Source organism: Solanum stenotomum, chromosome 6, assembly GCF_019186545.1.
Source record: "Solanum stenotomum isolate F172 chromosome 6, ASM1918654v1, whole genome shotgun sequence".
NCBI lineage: Eukaryota > Viridiplantae > Streptophyta > Magnoliopsida > Solanales > Solanaceae > Solanum > Solanum stenotomum.
In genome coordinates this window covers 40,878,266-40,899,902 of record NC_064287.1, presented here as the reverse complement: position 1 = coordinate 40,899,902, position 21,637 = coordinate 40,878,266, and the positions used below count along the sequence as shown (strand labels likewise).

Below are 21,637 nucleotides of genomic sequence, written 5' to 3'. Positions count from 1 at the left end.
AGCACAATAAGTAAGCTTCTTGAACAACTTACTAGTCAAAGCATGCTTAATTATCTGCAAGTAGATTTAGTAAGGGCTAACATGCAAATGTGCTCAACCCTTGTGTGGCCATGCAAATGTGCTTGACTTTGGTGAAAGATCATCATCTTCACAAAAATGTATTTGAGTGCATTGGTAAATTTTTAGCACAATAAGTAAGCTTCTTGAACAACTTACTAGTCAAAGCATGCTTAATTATCTGCAAGTAGATTTAGTAAGGGCTAACGTGCAAATGTTGACCCTTGTGTGGCCTTGCAAATGTGCTTGACTTTGGTGAAAGATCATCATCTTCACAAAAATGTATTTGAGTGCATTGGTAAATTTTTAGCACAATAAGTAAGCTTCTTGAACAATTTACTAGTCAAAGCATGCTTAATTATCTGCAAGTAGATTTAGTAAGGGCTAACATGCAAATGTGCTCAACCCTTGTGTGGCCATGAGTTGCAACTATCAAGCTTCAATACTAGTAATCCCTATGAAAATTGTTATATTACCAAAAAGGGACTTTTGCAAATTGTTACTACAGATCTGAAAGGGAAACTGTTTCACTAACTCTCCAGAAAATCAATGCTTGCATATATGACTTACCGTGATGCTTTTACAAGATTTCAAAGGAAGCTGCTGGAGTTTGGTTCTGTCACAAACTCTTGGGAGAAATATTATTCTGTACTAGTTGCATATATAGGAATATCGTTGAAGTTTACAAATTCAGACAAGACCCAAAAGTTCATATAATACATTCCGTTGTTGTGTCAATAGGAAATATTGATATACGGAAACGTGCAGAATTTCACCACTCGAGTAGAAAACACAAACTAGACGCCCTATTGTATTATACATTTGAAGCAATGTCTTAACAGCCTGTACTGTATGCACACATTTGTGGCCCCTGAAACTTCAAAACTGAAAAGCAGCAGCATTTCGTTAAATGTTGGGAAAATGCTCTCTTTATGGATCTCAGCAGCAGTCTGTCTTAAACTTGGATATTTGGAGAAGCATTTTCCAACATACTCTCACAGATAAATGACTTGGGATTGTCTGATCTACCTTTCACTTGGAAATGATTTGGAAGGTTGCTTTCCCTCTTAGCATCTTTTGATCCCTCAGGCTTCCCTGAAAGCCTTGGAAGGTTGTTTTCCCTTTTAACATCTTTTGTTCCCTCAGGCTTCCCTGAAAGCCTCCAAGGCTGTCGAGGTTTGATGTCGAGGACTTCTGGCACTGGCTTCCCACTGTATTTAGGTGAGCAAGGTTGTCGCGGCATCTGCAAGCCACAAAAATAGATAAAGGTGAGAACCATTTATTTAGCAGCATACAAGAACTTTATCTAGTGTCCTTCACATTGAACTTCAGCAAGTGACACGTCTAATAGGAAGCAAATCTCTATCAATTACATATGGTCTACTTTTATCAATGGAAACAGAAAGTACCTTCTTCATTTGATTGCTTAATGATTCTCTTTCACGATGAATGCTTGCATTTAATTCATCTCTTGATTGATGATTCAGCCCAATATTTGATGATTCTCTTTCACGATGAATGCTTGCATTTAATTCATCTCTTGATTGATGATTCAGCCCAATAGTTGATGATTCTCTTTCACGATGAATGCTTGCATTTAATTCATCTCTTGATTGATGATTAAGCGCAATATTTGATGATTCTCTTTCACGATGAATGCTTGTATTTGATTCAGCTCTTGATTGATGAATCACATTTGGTTTAGCACTTGTTGTAAGTACTTTAGAACTAGTTGTGGCTTTTTCCTGCAAAATGAGACACCTCTCCTTAGCATATTATTACAACAACAACAACAACATACCCAGCGTATTGTTGTGAAAATAGAAGAACTTCTCATTGATTTGATCTGAGGCTATGTAAGAATTCTGTACGATTTTCTCTATTCAAGAACAATGAATCTAGACGTGTATGTATATAGAAATATATTCACTTGACATTCTAACATGTTCTCTTCAAACTCAAAGAGAAAAAATCAAGTTGAGTTTGCTTATTTTGAAAACACACAAGTAATTGACACTGAATTCTAGCATGTTCTCTTCAAACTCAAAGAGAAAAAATCAAGTTGAGTTTGCTTATTTTGAAAACACACAATTGACACTGAAATCTTGCAATCACTAAAAAGAAAAGAACAGACTTGGAATTCTTTTCATTTGGAAGGCGTTGGAAAACTACCCGACAAACAAAAGTGCTTCTTGTACTACTCACAGAAAGAGATACCCATGTTGCAAATATGCAGAAATATTATCGCTCAACTTGAAATAGTAGAACAATGACAAGAATTCAAGATTTAGGGGAACTGGTTGGTCACATATAAAGTAAAATAACATCATCGCCATAAAGAGAAGGGTGGTTAAATGATCCTAGAGGAGCGGTGCCTTAACGGTCATCCAGAGATTGGACCACCGGTTGCCGGATAGAGGAGCATCTTCGGGCACCAAAAGGAAGAACAAAAGAAGATTGCATTGGCTCAGCATGCAGTATAATGTAGGCCGGTACTGCCTGTGGACAGCAATTTAAGTCTCTACCAAGATCTTAGAAGCTCTGATACCAGTGGAAATGGAATTCTCATTGACTTGATTAATAATGTACAAGAGGTGCTGCTCCTTACATACGAATCTTAGGCTATGTATAAATTTGGTATGATTTTCCATATTCCAGTACAATCAACCTAGACATGTATGACTCTAGACATGTACATTTCAATTAGACATTCTAACACAAACAAAAGAAATTAAATCTTCTTCCCTGTTTTGGCACATGAGAGCGATTCAGCCTCATTGATTCAACAACCTCGCAACTAAGGGCAACAGCTAGCTTGTCAATGGAAAAGAGAAGAGTACCTTCTTCATCTGATTACTTGATAATTCTCTTTCCTGATGAATGCTTGTATTTGGTTTAGCTCTTGCTGTAAGCACTTTGGAACTACTACTGGTTTTCTCCTACAAAACGAGACAATTCTCCTACATAAGTATACTGCCAATGAGTGCCAAATAAAATTCATTCTTCTTTCCTGCTCATAACATGATTATTATTAATGGTAACAACTAGCTCATCAAGGGAAAAGAGAATAGTACCATCTTCATTCGATTACTATATGATTCTCTTTCCTGATGAATGCTTGGATCTGGTTTAGCTCCTGATACAAGCACTTTAGAACTACTGGTGGCTTTTCCCTGCAAGACGAGACAACTCTCCTTCCTTAGTATACAGCCAAGTGAAATTTAATCTTCTTCCCTGTTCATGAACATGATACCAGTTCCGCCAACAATGTTGTTGCTAAATTACCTTCTTCATTTGATTACTAGATGATTCTCTTCCATGATGAATTCTTGGATTTGGTTTAGCTCTTGATATAAGCACTTTAGAACTACTGGTGGTGTTTACCTGTAAAATGAGAAATCAACTCCCTTAAAAAAGAAATTCAATTTCTTCTATGCTCAAGCACATGAGAACAATTCCGCCCATTAGTTAACAAATGTGTAGTCTTATCGATCTGAGTACATATATAGCCTCTAGAAATGAAGTGATGGGAATAACCTTTGGTTTTGCTTGTTGCTGCTCTTCTTCTGCCTCCTTTGTGTTCAGTTTTTGTTCTAGCTTCTGAAAGAACTGAAGTGCAACAGATTACAAGTGAATAATCAGATTCAACAGATGAAAAAAGGAACAGAAACATAGATGTTGATTTGCTCTTCATGTACCTCTCTTCGCTTTGCTGCTCTTTCTTCACTCCTTAAGTTGAACGGAGAAAATACAGTAGGGGAAGAACATGCTACATTTCCATGCTTGTTTATTGATTTGAGATTTCTGCTCCAAAAGGTAAAAAGCTTGAGTCAAAATGTCCTAACTAACTTGTAAGACAAAACATGACCTTTTATTTGCTTCTACTTGCTTCACTTAAGAACTAATACATTGCATATTGCAGAAAGGCGTATATTGAAAACTGGAACCTTTATTAAAGTCACAGCTTGTAGACCATGCATATAAACAACACAAATCTCACTTAACATTCTTTCCTCCATAGATATTAGAAAGTCCTTATCAAACTAAAATTAACAACCACATATTCCCAAACAAAATATGAGATGCCATAAGATCTCACCCTGATTGGAATAACGATTCACCCTCTTCTTTCCTGCTTCTACACAATGATTGGTGGTCAAGCATCGCTCTATCCCTGCAAGCAAAGAGCTTGTTCCATTCAGTAAAATGTTTAGATAACTGATTCACATTGAGAGCTTCATCAATAAAGAAAGTCAGCTTCTGGAAAAACATTTGAAGGCTCTGTCTTGTCTTCATGAATATGCTCTTTCAGTTCTAAAACAGTACAATACATTTACCTTTTATTTGCTCGTTCAGGGGCTTCAGAAGGACACTTTGATATCCCACTCACCGATGCCTGCATTTGGCAGAAAAGAGTTAAGTTGATAACTGAAAAGCAACCTATGCAGGAGAAATTAAGTACAAAGATCAATTAATGCACCAGAGTTGAAGTCTGTTGAATTTTGCTGTCTCTAGATGTTTTGGTGATGGATCTTACAAATCTTGAATTCACTATCTTCTCAAGAATAGGAGACATTGGTTTCTTTGTTTCCTCTCTGTGAGAAAAAAACTTGATTGACATCTGACGAGATTTTGGATTTGACTTCTTTTTGTCAGTCATGACTTTTCCGTTGTTTCTACTAGTTGGAGCAGATTTATCAGTCACTATAGGTTGAAGAACTGTCACCGGTTTGACTTGAGATTTGAACTTTGATGATTCATTCTTAGTTGTCAATCTAGTCGTTAAGGTTAATGGTTTCTTTGGTTTCTTCTTCATTGACAGCACGGTGTCTCCCACCATAGCGGCATTCTGCATAATTGAAGCATGTTCAATTAGAAAAAAGCAAGAATCTCACTTTAGCAACAAAGAGAGAATAATAAATCAGGTAATGGTACAAACCTTTGTTTGTGTCTTCTCCTTCAGTTGCGCTACATTCTCACTTACCTCAACAACAACATTTTCCGGCTGATTCAGTGACTTGAGTTCATTCTCTACTGGATAAGATTGTTCGATAGAGTTTTCAGTTCCAGTAGTTTCCAAGTTAATTTCTTCATGAATAGGGTAGCTGCCACATGTTGTTGTATTATCCCCCTCATTTCCCTGCACTTCTTCAATACCCATATGGCTGCTATTCTCTGGCAACTGAAAGAGCATTGTGCAATTATCAACACTTGGATTTGTCACATTCAAATGACCCTGATCTCCCAGTGCTTCCTCAGTGCCCTCATAGCTGCCATTCTCAGTGAGCTCTGATTCCATATCAATAATTTGAGTTGTCACATTCAACTCTCCCTCTTCTCTTTGTGTTTCTTCAATACCCACACAACTGCTAGGCTCTGTCAATTCAGAGTTCACTGTGGTATGATCATTGTTTTGATTAGTCACATTCAGATCAGATGACTCATCAACTGCTGCATTTTGTTGCTCTAGCAACAATGCAGCTTTTTTAGCAGCTGCTTTTCTGTGTTGAGCCTCGAAGTAAGCTTTCTTCTCAGCAACTGACCCAGGCTTTGCATACTTCCCAACTTCCTCAAGATATCGATTATGAGTAAATGAGGACCACTTCTCCCAGTCCAGCGATTCAGACATAAATCTTCCAAATGATACTGATGTTGATAATGCACGTAATAAAGGGTCTCCCTGTAATGAGAAAGTTTCCAGCTCAGCTTCTAAATGAGAAACTTACCCCATAGCTCAATCATTTTCCAATCCGTAAATTCATATTTGATATTCCCCAACATGCTTACGGAAAACAACAATTGAGATCTACTTCCATGACTAAGTCAGTTTACATAACTCATAAACTATGAAAAACACCACAATCCTAAGGAACTATGCTTCTGCTGGAGCAAAACACAAAAAGATAAGCTCTACTTCTAAGGACCAAAGAGAACATAAAGACTTGACGCTAACACCACCAACGACAAGAACAACAACTACACCTCAATGCCAAACAAGTTGGAATTGACAGTATGAATCCCCTAATTCCATTTTGACCAGTAAATAGATAGCGTCTGTATCAGATGCAAAAATCACAGAAGGGAAAGTAAAACCTGCTGCTTATATCCTCAAAATCCCCACTCGGCAGTAAACAAATTCATAAACCCTTATAGGAAAATGTGCAGAAAATTGCATTTAAACAAACCCATAATCTCAATTATGAAACAGTAGAAAACCATCAAATACCCATTAGCTCAAATACGAAAAAAAGAGAAGATTGTAACAAAAGAAAGAAGTAAACTTTGAATTTAGGCAAAAGGGCATAAAATAATCCAATTTGCGGAGACCCATTTGCTCAAAATTAAGAAAAAAGTTGATATTACCTCAGTACGTTCTTGAGAAGGCTGTGAAAAGGATCGTACCAGACAAGCTGAAGAAGAAGAAGAAGATTCATCCATTTCTTTTACCTATAAAAACAGGGGGAAAAAACCCTCTTTCGTCAACTATTTCTTCACTAATTTACTGGGTTCTTAAAACCAAAAGAAGATGTCTTTGTTTCAATTTTGTAGAATGGAGAAATGTAAAAGGGTTATAGAAGATGATAACTGATAAGATTGGAACGTTATGGTTTTCAGAAAATGACCTATTTTCCTATTCACAGTGGTGACTCCAACGGCTAGTTTTCTTAACTCATCTCTATATTTGGTTAATATTTTGTATTAGTACTAATTATCTGTCTAATTACCAACATTACAACGGCCACTTTCCTAAAAAGTACTGGGTTTGCCTCTAATTTGTATACGAGCATTACAACTGTCTCACGATTAATTAATAAAATTAGGCAGAATTTATTGTGGCCCTCTAAAGTTGGCACCAATGAGTTTGTTCATTTTAAATCCCTCATGTCTAATCTCATTGTATTAATTTGATATATATTTTTAATATTAGTAAAAATATATAATGTGTGTATGTTATCCTCGAGAATGATATGTAAAGTGACAAATTTAACAATGACATTTATAATTTGTGTCAAAAATAATTTTTAAGTACTAATTAATTTTGAGTAAAAATAAAAACTAGCCAAAGAATTAATGATCCATGATATTTTTGCCCAAATAATTACAAAATAAAATAAAATTTAAACTAATAAAAGAAATTCTTCTCCAAATGCTTCTATCCTTTTTGCAGAAACCTCTAATCCTTTTTTGTAGAAACGTCTACATGCACATCAAATCTTCACTAAATATGCGCAATTTAGTGAAATTTTTTATTTTACCAAAAAAAATAATATCGTAATTACTTTCTTCCTTCTTTTTGCCAATTCAGTAGCTTGATAGTTAATGAAAGATTTTTGGCTGGTTCAAAGATTTTTTCTGGCCTGGTTTAAGCTAGCGTTTGGCCGTAGATTTCCAAATATTTTTGGCAAATATTATTTGGGTAAAAATTTGAATGGAATTTCACCATGTGTTGGCCATATTATTTGGAAATATATTTCACCTTTTTAAGAAATATGATTTATACACATAAGTTTTAAAAACTATCAAAACTAATCATATGCTTGTATTACATAACACATGACTTTGTTACCCTAAGGGCCTGTTTGGAAGGACACCCTGGTAATTGGATTTGGTGTAATTGGTGTAATTACACTGTCTTGTCCTGTTTGGAAGGACAGGTAATTACTTGGTCAGCAGGTAATTGGTGTAATTGGCAGAGGGTAATTACACTCTACAATTCACAACCAGAGGCTGTGAATTGCTGGTAATTACATGGTGTAATTACCACCTGATTACTTTTTAATTTCTTTTTTTTTATTTCTACTTTAATTTTTTTGTTTTAATTTTTTTTACTTCTATTATTTTAAGTTCTTTTTTTAATTTTATTATTCTAAAAATTTGTAAAAGTTTATTTTATATTTTATATTATTATATTTCATTTTCTTCTTATTCTCAACCTTACTTTACGTGATTCTATGTAATTTTTTCGTATTATCTATTTATTTATGCCATGCTTATTTTCTCATTAACATAATTTTATTATATTCTAATTTTTAAATTAAAATAGAATTTATTGTTAAATAAGTTATAGACTTACGTTTTCTTTATTAAGAAAAATAAAACTAAATCATATTTATTGCTATATTGAAATTTGTTATAAGAGTATTATGTTAAAAAAATTGTTTTGAATTTATAACTTATGTTATATTTTCAGTTTCATTTGTTTTAGTAATACTGAATCTACATTGCACGTCATTTTTTAATTAGAGTTGATAAATTATATTTTTGTCAAACATTTAATAATTTATGACATTTTATTTATATATTATTTCTTTTTATCAAACATGCATTTCACGATGTTTGTAGAAACTTCATACTTTTAGTTGTTACGATCAATTCAATTGAAATATATTAATTTGAAAAAATATAAATCAATTATTTTTCATAATATTAGTTACAGAAAATATGTTTATTAATGATTATATTTTCAAAAAAGAATATATATCTTAAATATTTAATTTAATGTCATTTATAAAGTTTCTTATTTGTCTAGTATAAATTTTAAATAATTAATTTTTAATTTAAAATTTTATTATAATTTATGATTGCAATTGTACATCCAAACAGAACATGTGTAATTATATTGTGACATCCAAACAGGACATGTGTAATTACAGTGTAATTACACTGTGGCAACCAAACAGGTCAGTGTAATTACTAGACAGTGTAATTACTAGGCTGGTAATTACTACCCTAGTAATTACACCAATTCCAATTACCAGGTGGCTTTCCAAACAGACCCTAAGTAGATTGTTATCATTTTCATTAACAACCATATCATCACTTTCATATTTACTGAATATTCCATCACTACTTGATGTTCACGTAAAAAATTATGTAAAACAACGCAAATAATTACTATAGAGGGTATTCTTGTAAAAGATAAAAATTTGGTGTAGAATTTGAATTATTAAAAGTTCCCAAATAATGAGATTTTGCCCAAATACTAGTTTTTTCTAGTATTTGGAAATTTGAATTATTTGCCAAAAATATTTGCCAAATAATGGTAAATTGTATGAACAAACACTATTTGTCAAATTTCTTCCCAAAGTTTATTTGGAAAATATATTGCCAAACGGATAAATTCACTTTCATGCAAATTATCAAGATAGACTTTTATTAATCTTCATGAATTCACTTCCTTGCAAATATTAAATTCTTCCAAGAAAGAATTTCATGAATATTTTAATATTTAAATTTGAAAAAGGTTTATTCTTAAAGTTTAAAACATTTTCCTTCGTTTTGCTGAAATCTTCATTCACAAAGGATGAAATTTAGCTTGGACAAATTGATGGCTGAAAATGAAAAAGAAGAAGAAAAAAATAATTTAAAATTAACTAAAGAAACATTTCACGCGCCGATCAATGAGGGTATCATAGTAATTATACCATGTAATAAAAAAAAATGTCAAAATGATACACTGAGACTCTACATGAGATGTCTAAAATGAACATCGCCAAATTAAAATGTCTAAATAAACACCGGGCCAATTTTAGGGGGCCACTGGTGATTTAGGCCATAAAATTATATATGAGAAGAACAAAATCACGAAAAAATAACAATTGAAATTAAAATAAAGGGATAAGGGTTTGAAAAATACCCCAACTTTGGTCGGATTTGCTGTTGCGATATTAAACTTTCACAAGGACCTATTACCTCCCTAGACTATTTAATACCGTATTTTTTACCCCCTGAACTATTTAATAGTGTATTTTAAAGGTATATATGTGCCCACGTGGACACATTACTATTTATAATTTTGCATTATCTTTTATGTCCACGTGGGCAAAAATATATGTTTAAATACGGTATTAAATAGTCTAGGGAGGTAATAGGTCCTCATGAAAGTTTAGTATCGCAACAACAAATCCGACCAAAGGTGGGGTATTTTTCAGACCATTATCCCTAAAATAAATGTCATATCTATCTAGATGATAAAAATTTCATACTAAAAAAGATTAAAAAGTAGTATTTTAAAGAAATGAACTTTTTAAATATTTTTAATTTTTAGTTAATTAATTAATTAATTAATTTTATTTTTCATAATTTAAATAAAATTTATATAATATAAAATATTGATTTCAAAGTCTTAATATTAATATAGTTTAAATAAAGAAAGATTTAAGAAGTGAAATTTTAGTCAATGTAATATTTTAGATAATACAAGTTCTTACATACTATAAATAAGTAAAAATTTAATGACTATATCTTTAATTAATTTTGTAGTACTAAATATTAGAATGATACTTAAATGATAAATATTAAAGGAATATAGTAAATGATAATTTTGTATTATGAGTCTTTTAATAAAGGAAAAAAGTTCAGTAAACATTGAGTGAAATATCAAAAACACATTTAAACTCTTTTTTTTTTTTTGTACCTAGACTATTGAAAGTGTGAGTTTCATAGCTAAAGTCACTTATTAGGTTGAGAAACATACCGCAGCAGCATATGTAATACACTAGCTCTTTTATTTAAAAAATCTTGTTACATGACATTTCACATGGATAAAACATTCAACTTGATAAAAAATAAAATTAAATAATAGACTATTAGTATTAATTGAAAGTAAAATATTAAAGTATCACTATCCCCAAAACAAAGAAATTGATTTATTTAAAAAATAGCATTTAAAACATTTTTATTATCCCACTCACCACCTTCCCTCCCCCTACCCTCCAAAATATATTTTTCAAAAAATATATTTTCTTAATATTTTTTATAAAAAAATCTCACTTCAACTTTAACACCCCTAAATACTAACCTAGAGTCGCATGTCGATTTACCGTTGATTAATTACTACAATATCTTTTATTCTCATTTTGGGAACTTGAAGTTTTGTGATAATTGAAAACTTGCTTAACATAAATTGTGATCGTAATTTAAGGTATTGTATTGGAGTATTTTCGTAATATTCTAATTAGAATTATGTATAACTTTAAAAGGAGGTGAGGGATATATATATATATAGGTGTATACATGTATGCATTTGGGCAGCACACAACTATTTGGGCAGCCATCTTTTGGAGACAGTTGTGCATTGTGATAAACATCACTCTTGAGACTATATTTTGACACCTCCTCTAGTGAAATTCGTTTCCCCTGAGGTCTAAGAACCTTAGAACATTATCTAACCACTTGTTCTTCAAAATCACAAGAGAAAAACTTGGTCCTTTTGGCTGGGATTCGAGACACACCCTTCTCTTTGGTAAGGATACCAACACTTTTCAACAACTTTACTACTCAACATACCATTCCCTTTTTGATGGACCCCCAAAATCTGTTCTAGGCTTTCAGAATTTATTTTCATTTCTACTAGCTTCTTCTTTATCAAGTCGTTCCCAAGTAAAAGCAGCAGACACTAACTTACAAAAGCTCTCATGTTGCAGGATTGCCACATTCTTTCTAATGAAATTTCAGATCTTGTATGAACAACTGTTAGTGTTTTGAATATATCTTGTTGTACAAAATATATTTTGCGGTGATTCTTGTTTGTTTGCAACTTTAAGAGATGTATCTACATCTTTCATGAAGGTTATAAAGTCTATTTTTGCCGTTTTTCTTTTCAAATTTAAGTTGCAACATGAGGTACTAGGCTGGCCAGAATCACTGTTTGAGAGCATAGTCGTATTTGTACAGGCTAAGCTTACTTGTGATGATAATCCTATTTTACATCAACATTATTGATTTTCTAGGATTTAAAGAAGTTATTTAATTGTATTTTTAAGGTTGTATATAATCGTGAACAAGTTGAGGACCTTGAAACGTTGATTGGTCTACGGTCTGAACTCGCAAAGTTGTGTTGGACTGTTTCTTTGCTAAAGCACTGAAGTTTGTGTATAAATTTGTACTTGCACTCTTTTAACTACTGGTATATCTGAAAGTTGATCTTGGTATCTTGGTTACCTCTTGTCACTTTGCATTGTCGTGTTGGTATCCTTTAAGATGTTAAAGACGCTTGTGTAACTCGCCCACTTGTACGGATTGTTTGATCACCTGGCACTCTTGTTGGGACCTTGTCTTTCTTGTGGCTGTGACTTTGTCATTATTAGCATGCCTCTTATTTCGAATCATTTGCCATTTTGACTCTAGATTTTTAGTTCGTCTTAAGAATGGAAGTTGTCCATTTTAAGTACGAATTAGAAAACCATTTTTAATATGGTTCTTGGTTCTCTTGATTATTGGGCTTTGACCCTTCTTGATACAGGGTATCGGCCCTTCTTGATACCTGCTTGTGCTTGGTGTGACGACATGATGTATATATTGGGCGAGCCTTGTTATTGAATCTCTTGGAAATTAATGCTATGAGCGTTTTTGACATTTGGATCTTTAAATATCGAACTTGATACTCTTATTATATTGTTTACTTGATTTAATTATTATGTTTCAATGGTGATGCCCATGACTTGAGAAAGTTAACTTGGTGAATTTGATGGCTCCGAACCTATAGTTTTTACACCACTAAGCTATATGCTTAGCGATAGTTATTTCTATCGTAGAAAATGATCGAGAGGAGTCGTGAAGTGGGCCATTGGAGATGAAGATTTTGAGAGCTTTAAGGAAGATCACATTTGCATATATAGGCATCTATATTTTGTATAAACCTTGGGACTTGTACATGATCTATGTGTTGTATATTTACATGAAATTTTGAGGACTAATTTGATCATGTCACCATGGGTTGTAATATAAGTATGACTCTATGTTTTGTTCTTTTAGGGTGTGTAAGCCCAAGTCTTGTAATATATTAAATTTACCACTAATTTTGAATGATTGTGTGAAGCATGAACTACCTAGTTTGGGTACTCGAAAGTTGGTAATATTCTTTTTATATCATTTTTACTAGTGTGAGGACAATATATGCATAAAAATCTCGTGAGTTATTGGCTTATATTATTTCGGAAGGGTTGCTACATCAACCCCCCCTCTCAAACCACCCACTCCTTCCCAATTTTTTAAATATTACTTTTATTTTTTTAAAAGATGAAAATTTTCTATCCCACCCTATCTAATCCTTCACTCTCAATTTTTTTTATACATGTATTTGTTTTGTATTAGATACATACAAATGTTTTAGAGTTTTATTTCCTATTTACATACCAAATATAATAGAAATGAAATGTTTTTTTAAAAAAACTCTTGAGACAAGTAGCTTAAAAACATATGTACATATCTTAAACAAAATGAGAAAAAAAATTGAGAAGGGAGAGTTAGGTGGGGTAGACCTAGTTTTATTTGGAAGGGGGAAGGTGAAGTAGGATTTTTTAAAAAACATTTATAAAAGAATTTTTTTAAAAATAAATTGAAAATGGGGGAGGTTACGTGGAAGGAGGTGGTGGAGTGGGAAAAAAATGTTTTAAATTTTATTTTTCTTATGAAATAATTTCTTGTGCAATGAACTTTAAATTTTAATTTAGCACCATTCAAGCGAAAAAGTTTCTTCCAAAAAATGCTAGTAAAAATCACATCTTTATGACAAGTAATAGTCTCAGATATCCCATGCAAGCGAATTATTTGATTAAACAATATCCGAGCCACACGAGCAACTGTGTATGAGTGATTCAATGGTATGAAATGAGTATATTTTGAGAATTGATCCACTACTACAAACAAGCTAAGACTGACTTCCCCAAGACTTTGGTTAGCCATCAATAAAAGACCGACTACAAATAAGTTTTTTAATCTATTGGTTCATTTTGATCCTCTTTAGCCTTTATCCAATGAATGTTTATTCTCCGAATGACGCTTTAAATTTGTTGTTCCAAATGTAGGAGCCATTATTTTTGTTTACATATTGTGCACTGATCTTTAAATTTTTCGTCCCTACATCTTGGCTTAAGCCGAACAAAAAATTCCAAACAACAGATATTTTCCTTTTTGCTCATTTCAATCAAGTTGAAGAACTTTGTTCACAAGACTCTACATTGCCTTTCATTGACATAACTACCTTATTTAACAGGTCGTAAATACTGAGCAATAACAATATATACAATAACAAAATCAACTCATGGGGTGATATTTTTACAATATTAACAAAAGTTCAAAGAATAACAACATTCAATCTAACATAATTATTTCCTTTTTCCAAAAATTTGATTCTCACTATGAAAGTGAAGTAAAACAACAAAAATCAAGACACTAATCAACTTCAAAGAAAATGAAAGTTCAACATAAACAAATCATTGGTTTGTTGATTTGGGTTCACCAAGAATTTACTTGAAAAAAAAGAGTAAATTTGTCAATTTGAGTACCCTATTGTAGTAAATTAGAAAACTCACTACAGTAGCACAGAGTAGCCCCACCATAGCAACAACAACATTTTATCTCATGTATTCAGGTTAGAAAAACAGAAACAAAAAAAAGATGAAATTGAAAGATAGAAAATAAATAAATATGAATGATACCCATGTAACTTGTGGATGTTCAGATGGTAATTAATTGCATCAACTTTAACTGCAATATAATGTTAGGACCTAGAAGTAATACAGATTCCTCCAATAGCTACAAAAATATGTAGACAATATTGTTAATGTTGTTATGATTGATTGTCTTCCTTTGCCTCGAACCACTGGTTCTGCCGCTAGAACTTGTACTCTGACCCCACTGCGTCTAGTACCATCTGCGGACAGAAGAATGAATAATGTTAGATACTAGTTGGAATCAAGTTATAGCACAAAGAGAAAGAAAAGAGAGGAATTTCCTTAAGTCATGTAGACTCCTAAAGAAAAGTACAAATGTCTCTATACCATTCTGCAAGACTCTACTATATTGTTAAGAAAAGATTAACAAACCTAGGACTTTGATATCAACTTTGTCACGACTCTGATTCGCCGTAAATGGAATCCACACTAATTCTCCAGTGGAAAAAACAACTATCAACATTCAACCCATCAACCAAAAAAAACAAGTTACTATAGTAAGCATTAAGAAAAAAGAAATCATTTTTAGCACTTTAAAGACCAAGTTTCCTTAAACTTGATAGTTCATCCAAACAAATGTGAAATAAACTCCCTAGAACCTGAAAATAGTTGTACGAAAATATCTAACAAGTCTAAAATAAGGGGATGCAACCCCAACAAGGAAACATAAGCCTAAGTCTAAAATATTTGTGTCTAAAAAGATGGACAACAAGATAGAGAAGAATTTATGGTAGCTTGGAAGAAGTAGCTTGCCCTTGGATTCAGGTGTCGTGCGTTTCACAATCGAGATCTTGAAATAGTAGTTGAAATATACCATGTACTCAACAAAGAAAGAATAAATGCAACATTAGTACACAACCACAGTGTATTGATAGGATCATCGACTAGTTCCAGTAAATGAAATATGAGTAAGCAACCACCACTCATTAAGAATACAATACACAATTACAAACATAAGTACAACATAGTCTAAACTCTTTGTCATTACCCTGAATAGATATGCATAAACATCATGAATCATCATAACACAACAAGGCAATCTGGTTCTCTCATGGAACTCATACATACAAACTGTTAGAGTACTGCCCTGGTACCCGTTATCATTGTATAAACGTGGTACCCGTTCCAAATGTTAGTGTACCATGTAGTACTCGTTCCAACAACAATATGTACCGGCGTGTCACCCAATCCGAATCATCACACACAATACAATAACAATCACAATGAATTACAATAACACATGTACAATTATATAACACATTCATTGCATGTGATTAACAATATCTTCCATTACCGTCATGTCTTTCCAATTTCCCTAATCATATACATTCATGCATTACTACTACATATAACACAATGAAAATAACAACCATCACCTACCTCGAACAAGCCTAATTTCTCTAAAGAACATGAGCTTTCCCCTTTTTATGAATTTCGGCTTGTTCTTGGTGTAAACAATAATAAAAACACAATGATCAATCAACAATGACATATCAATACCCGGATTACAACCAAAATCCTAAACCCTAGGTCATTTCCCTGATCATACTACCCAACGACGGTCCTTCCCACCATTAATTTAGATAAAAACCCTTTTCCAAGATTAACAACCTAGATTCTAAAGATTAAGAATGCAAGTTGGAGAAGTAATTAACTTATCTTTATCGAAGAGTTTGGTGGAATAACCAAAGGAAACTGCCCTAAATCGCACAAAACCTCGACTAACCCTCTATAGCGGCGTCGCCATAGAGGCCCATCAACTATAGGGGGAATTAATTCATCTCGCTTAGTGGCATGATGCCTGCTATGGTGGCTTGCACGAAAGCAAAACCTTGTTGATCCTCCCTCGCCCCCAAGATCTCATTTCACAACATACCTTCGAATTTTGATGTTCTAAACTAACCCCTTCACGCCAAATCCAATATCGAGAGTTCTATTTACCCAAACTTGCTTTTGAAAGGTCCTATGTATTCCTTAATGTCTTAGCTACTAGAAAATGCGATCTAAGCTCAGACATATCATTCCATTCATTCCCGGATTTCCCTATATTCAGTCTCACTCAGATTCTGTTTTAGACTGGACTAGCCTACAATTTTTAGGTCTCTACCCAAAAAGTTTTCTGGCCTAGTTCTTTCACTGTTGGCCTACCCATGATGACTGACAAGGGCCGTTTCACTAATAGGAGAGTTGCAATCTCTTGTTTTTTGTTTTTTTAGTTAACCATCCATTTGGTTGCCCTATATTTCTTGGATATATGTTTCCGTGAAAGCCAACTAGGGACAACTAGTCACTGGAACATTTTCAATGATGAACAAACAATTAAACTGAAGCTTGGAATTACCGTATATTCTAATAAGGCAATTCAATCTAGCTTCAATAATTTTAAACATTGCAAAATGTGGAAACCTAATTGAAAAAACCAAGATGTGACAACTCAAATTCTCAAAGAACTGATACTAATTTCTTATTTAATTATTGTAATCTTAAGTTCTTATTACTTTTATTACTAATGTTTTTGCAGAAAATTGTTAAAGGTCTCCACACAAACTTAAACTTTTTAAATGTTTTACGCATGCTGTTGTCATGACGTATGACTAATAAATGTATTCATCTAGGGATAACTCTATCATTGATGAACCATCTACTTAATCAGTCCTCTCTTTCTTGTCCTTTACATTTCATTAGTGATCTTTAATGTCTTCAAATTAACTTGTATATTGTGACATAGTAATGCATTAAATCTTCTTTTCAGATTATTAAGTTTTAATTTCAATATTTCACGTTACACCTAAATTTAATCCTTCAACAAAAAGTTCCTTATAATCACTAACAAGAAATTACAATATATATCATAAAGTTACAATTAATATTTAGAAAGTTCATTATTTTCTTATATTGTCTAATATTTATAGTTTTGAATTAAACTACTTGAATCTTTATATGTACTCATAAGCTTTTGAACAACATAATCAATGTATTATATTGCAACACATGGTTAATATTTTATTAACTTGAAAGAAGATATTCCAAGTTATATAATAAGAAATGGGAGCCATACTTTTGCATACGAAGTTATAAACTATGAACATATACTAATGGCTAGTTATATAATAATACCAAAGTCTTAGAGATCAAAAGTGAATGATTTATTGATTTTATGGTTGAACCACCCAAATCTTTCATGAACGTCTATTGTGTGATCCAAATGAACTCCTATTACAATACCCACCCTTCCTTCACTATTCTAATACTCATACTATCCTATTGGCCATAAAAAAAGGACATGCTTCCGATTATTGTTATCTCCTCATTATGCAATCCAAATCATAATATTAGTTGAATACAAGAACGACAAACTAAAATTCCAGAAGTATAAATATCCATGGCTAACATGCACTTGAAGCTAAATAATACAGGATCCTCTACACAAGAATCAAGATGATGAGAAAGAGGGTCCTTGGCCTATTTTTTTTATGGTTCACATATATTTGCAATTTAGGAGATGCGAGGGAACCCCATCAACTCCTTTGAGAATTTGCTTTCATGAACACTTTCTGCATCTTCATTAAGGATGGTTTTCAGGAGTAGAGATGCAGAGGCAAGTATAAACCTTACAAAGAACATTTCAGTTGTTGAACCATGGAACTTTTTTATTATCAATCTTTGAAGCTTGTGGAATAGTCCTAGTGTTTTGTAGGCTGGTCCTTAAAATGGTTTACGTTTACTTCCATGACACCTTTCTTCTTACTCAAAAAGGAGGCTATCCAAATTGGGAGAAATTCTAAGCATTCCTAGAAGAGCAAATATATGATCTTCATCATCAAAATCAAACTCATATAACGCGAGAGTCCTCAAGTTGTTGAGGTATGTGGGGAGCCTTTCTGCTTCAGTAGCAACAGACATGAGGTAGTAAGTGTGCAGACCAAAATTACGAACTTCAGGCGAGCACTTGAGAAGATAGGTCATGTTTATCGGTTTATCTTGATTTGTTATTGACGATGCAAGTATAACTGTTGTCAGCATCCGATAGTCCATGTAATGACCCAACTCAAGGGTTTTGGTTCTAATGGTAAGGAATGATATTTGGGAAAGTTTTGGAGCATATATGTTCGAGTTAGGAAAACCACTACACAACTTAACTTGCAGAATCACAAGGTCTGGCATCCACAAGAAAGAAGTTGCAACATCTAAACGTAAGACGACTTTCACTACCACAAGAAAGAAGTTGCAACATCTAAACGTAAGACGACTTTAAGTAGTGAAAGGTTTTTGAGCATGTGGAAACCCGTAAAGCTGCATGGCAGCCTGAAAATGCATTTGGACAGGGTCAAACTTTCTAGTTTATTTATGCCGTACAGGCAGGAGGGCAATTTATAAGGAGCATTGTTGAGAATCAGATGATACTTGTCTAGTTTCTCAAGGGTGAGATCCATGATACCGTTTCTTGACAACAAAAGCATCCATTCATCAATAACTGAGTGCTGAGAAGAAGGTATAGATGAGATATTGACGAGGAATGTCTTAATGGCTCCACAATGTTGCAACAGAATTGTATTAATGATGTCTATTATTAATGGCTTGTTGTGGCAAAAGTCAGCAGAAAATACAAGCTTGGGAATTGAAACCCAAATATGTTTCCACGGTCTAGACAAAACACTCATTCTTGCCGCTTCTTCCACAGATAAGTGTTCCTGAATCTGGTGTTTGACATTAATAGGAAGTCTATCAAGTTTGTCCCTTTCAACTTTAAGTTTCTTAAAGCAGCTACTGATCATTGCCACTTTAAATTCTGAATAGCTGGAAAGAAAAAAAAAACGTCAGAATATAAGATTATAAACATGCTTCAGACAAAAAATAAATTGAATGATTGTTAAACAACAGAGGTGGACTTCAGACTTGGTATTTATTGAAATTTTAGTAGTTTTCACATAATTTTGTCACAATAAACATCCAGTTATAGAATGTATATTATTCTAAACAAGTAAGAGATATTACACAAATTAAAGCATCCAAAATCTGAAACAACTACTTGTGACACAAAACGGTAATTACAGATTAAAAAAAAAAAAAACTTTTTGGTGAATCGTTAGATCCAATATCATCAACGTAATACGAAACAGATAATTTAAAATTAACTTTGTAGAGCAATCTTCGAATTCAACTATTTGCAAAGAGAAAGGAAAAGAAACAAAATACCTATGATCTTTTGTTAGTCTCAGAAGAACGGCGACGATGTGTGTTTGTCTCAGAAGCAGCTCTCCATTGTGCGGCCTATTGATTTACTTTTCAAAGTTATCAAAATTATAATGGTTTGTTAGGGGAGTTTCAGGACTTATAATCTTTAAATTTAAATTTATTAGTCTTATTTTTGTTAGTTTTTATACATTATATAAAAAATATAATAAATCATGATTTTTTACAATTTAAAATATTTGGAAACATCATAAATTTAAGGGTTACTTTCGCAAATAGCTACTATAGCAAACTTAATTATGGTCCATAGCTATAGTTTGCATATTTACGGGCTGTAGGTACAATTTAAGCTGTCTCGTTTGTATAATTCGTGGATTTGTATAATTCGCAGGTTTGTATAATTTGCGGATATATTTGTATAATTCAGTTATTTTTGTATAAACTCGAAATAATGAAATAATACAATTACAAACATCGTGTAAACAGTTATACAAATTATATTATACAAATTCCGAATTATACAAAAGTTACAAAAACCGAATTATACAAACGTGTGAATTATACAAAACTAAAAAGTTGAGTAGTGTAATTATAGCTAAAAGTAGGTCGCGAATTGTAATTAAGGCAAACTATAGCTATGTTAACTAATTAACTAATATATGTTTGCTTATATGCGTAATTTTCCCTAAATTTAATTGATTCTTGAAAATTTTGTCATTGTTACATAAAATGGAATAGAGGAAGTAACTGGTATGGTTTGAAAATGACGTAAAAGTATTATAAATCACAATAATTAACAACTTGAATATTTAAAAGCATGTAAAAAAATTGTTGACTCTTTAAAATTCTATATGTGCAATATAAATTGGAACAAAAGAACTGATATACATTATTTGAAAATTACGTAGAATATACTATAAATCACAATAATTAACAACTTATAATACTTAGAAGACATATAAAGCGTCTGATTGTTTCTCAAAATTCCATTAGTGTCATATAAATTGAGAAATAGTATGTAATATATATTATTTTAAAATGACATAAAAAAATAAAACACAATAATCAATAACTTTAAGTAATAGCTAGAAAATACTCATAGTAGACCTCATACAAGCACTCCCAATCAAAGATTATATCTGAAGTTCTCTTTTGCCTTTAACTCTAAAGACCACCTCTTTGTGTTGAGTTCCTAAAGAAAGAGGGTTGCTTGACTAGTAATGGCAAAATGTGTGAAGTGGAAAAGAAGAATGATGAACTGATAATGAGGGTTAAAATATGTTGTTAACAATTGGATCTGAAATAAAGTGAGAAAGTAATAATTCTACAATACTGGTTAAGGTCAAGTATGATTTGGTATTGACCTTATATCGATTAATGTGACTTGAATGTAATAAGTAGGAGAAGAAATTATGGATAATTTCTGAGATCTCTCTTCAGGTTTCGTTTCATAACACTCATATCTTTGTGGTTTACGGTATTACGTCTACCTCCGTTATTTTTATTTTCTTGTAATCATTCTTTAAATCTATTTAAAATAAATATAAATTAATTTAAATTTAACAATTTTACCCTTCTATATATTAATGTATTCATATAATAAATATTATATCAAAAAATAAAATAACTCATTTATCAAATACTTTAATACTACTATATATACATGTGTTTTTTTTTTATCAAACAAAGATCAAAGTTTTCATTCAAGTTGACCCCCATTTTCACCAAACATTAACTCTTCATCTCTATTTCACCTTTACCAGTTCACTGATGATTTTTTTCCCCACAATAATCCATCATTTTCCGGCAAAAAATTCTTCAATTCAAATATAAAAATGAAGTCCACAAGAGAGAAATCTGATAAGAACGATCAGATTTTGTTCTAATTATACATTTTCACGAGTTAAGAAGAAAAATGATCCAAAAAATAA

The 21,637-nt window shown here is 32.3% G+C and overlaps 2 protein-coding genes and 1 long non-coding RNA gene across 3 annotated transcripts in view; 1 reads left to right on the top strand and 2 right to left on the bottom strand.

Annotated features, from left to right (window-relative positions):
• The first annotated feature begins 120 nt into the window (after positions 1-120).
• On the top strand, positions 121-1,223 carry LOC125867570 (uncharacterized). Its single transcript, XR_007446654.1, has 3 exons — positions 121-194; positions 377-1,111; positions 1,169-1,223. It is a non-coding gene; the product is annotated as an uncharacterized LOC125867570 (long non-coding RNA).
• LOC125867569 (uncharacterized) lies at positions 1,013-6,659 on the bottom strand. The gene is made up of 12 exons (XM_049548115.1): positions 6,421-6,659; positions 4,997-5,737; positions 4,538-4,906; positions 4,395-4,453; positions 4,157-4,231; positions 3,756-3,861; positions 3,595-3,666; positions 3,343-3,441; positions 3,132-3,230; positions 2,898-2,996; positions 1,467-1,802; positions 1,013-1,300 (listed from the first exon to the last, which is right to left on the bottom strand). The coding sequence occupies exons 1-12, from the start codon at positions 6,493-6,495 to the stop codon at positions 1,013-1,015; spliced, it is 2,418 nt and encodes an 805-aa protein (XP_049404072.1). The 5' UTR covers positions 6,496-6,659.
• Positions 6,660-18,257: 11,598 nt separating this feature from the next.
• The window catches only part of LOC125868754 (F-box/FBD/LRR-repeat protein At1g13570-like), a 4,428-nt gene continuing 1,048 nt past the window's right edge, over positions 18,258-21,637 (bottom strand). Inside the window, exons 3-4 of the mRNA XM_049549326.1 lie at positions 18,870-19,310; positions 18,258-18,747 (exon numbers count right to left, since the gene is read on the bottom strand). Of these exons, the coding sequence (XP_049405283.1) occupies positions 18,258-18,747; positions 18,870-19,310 (931 nt within the window). The remainder of the gene's footprint in view (positions 18,748-18,869; positions 19,311-21,637) is intronic.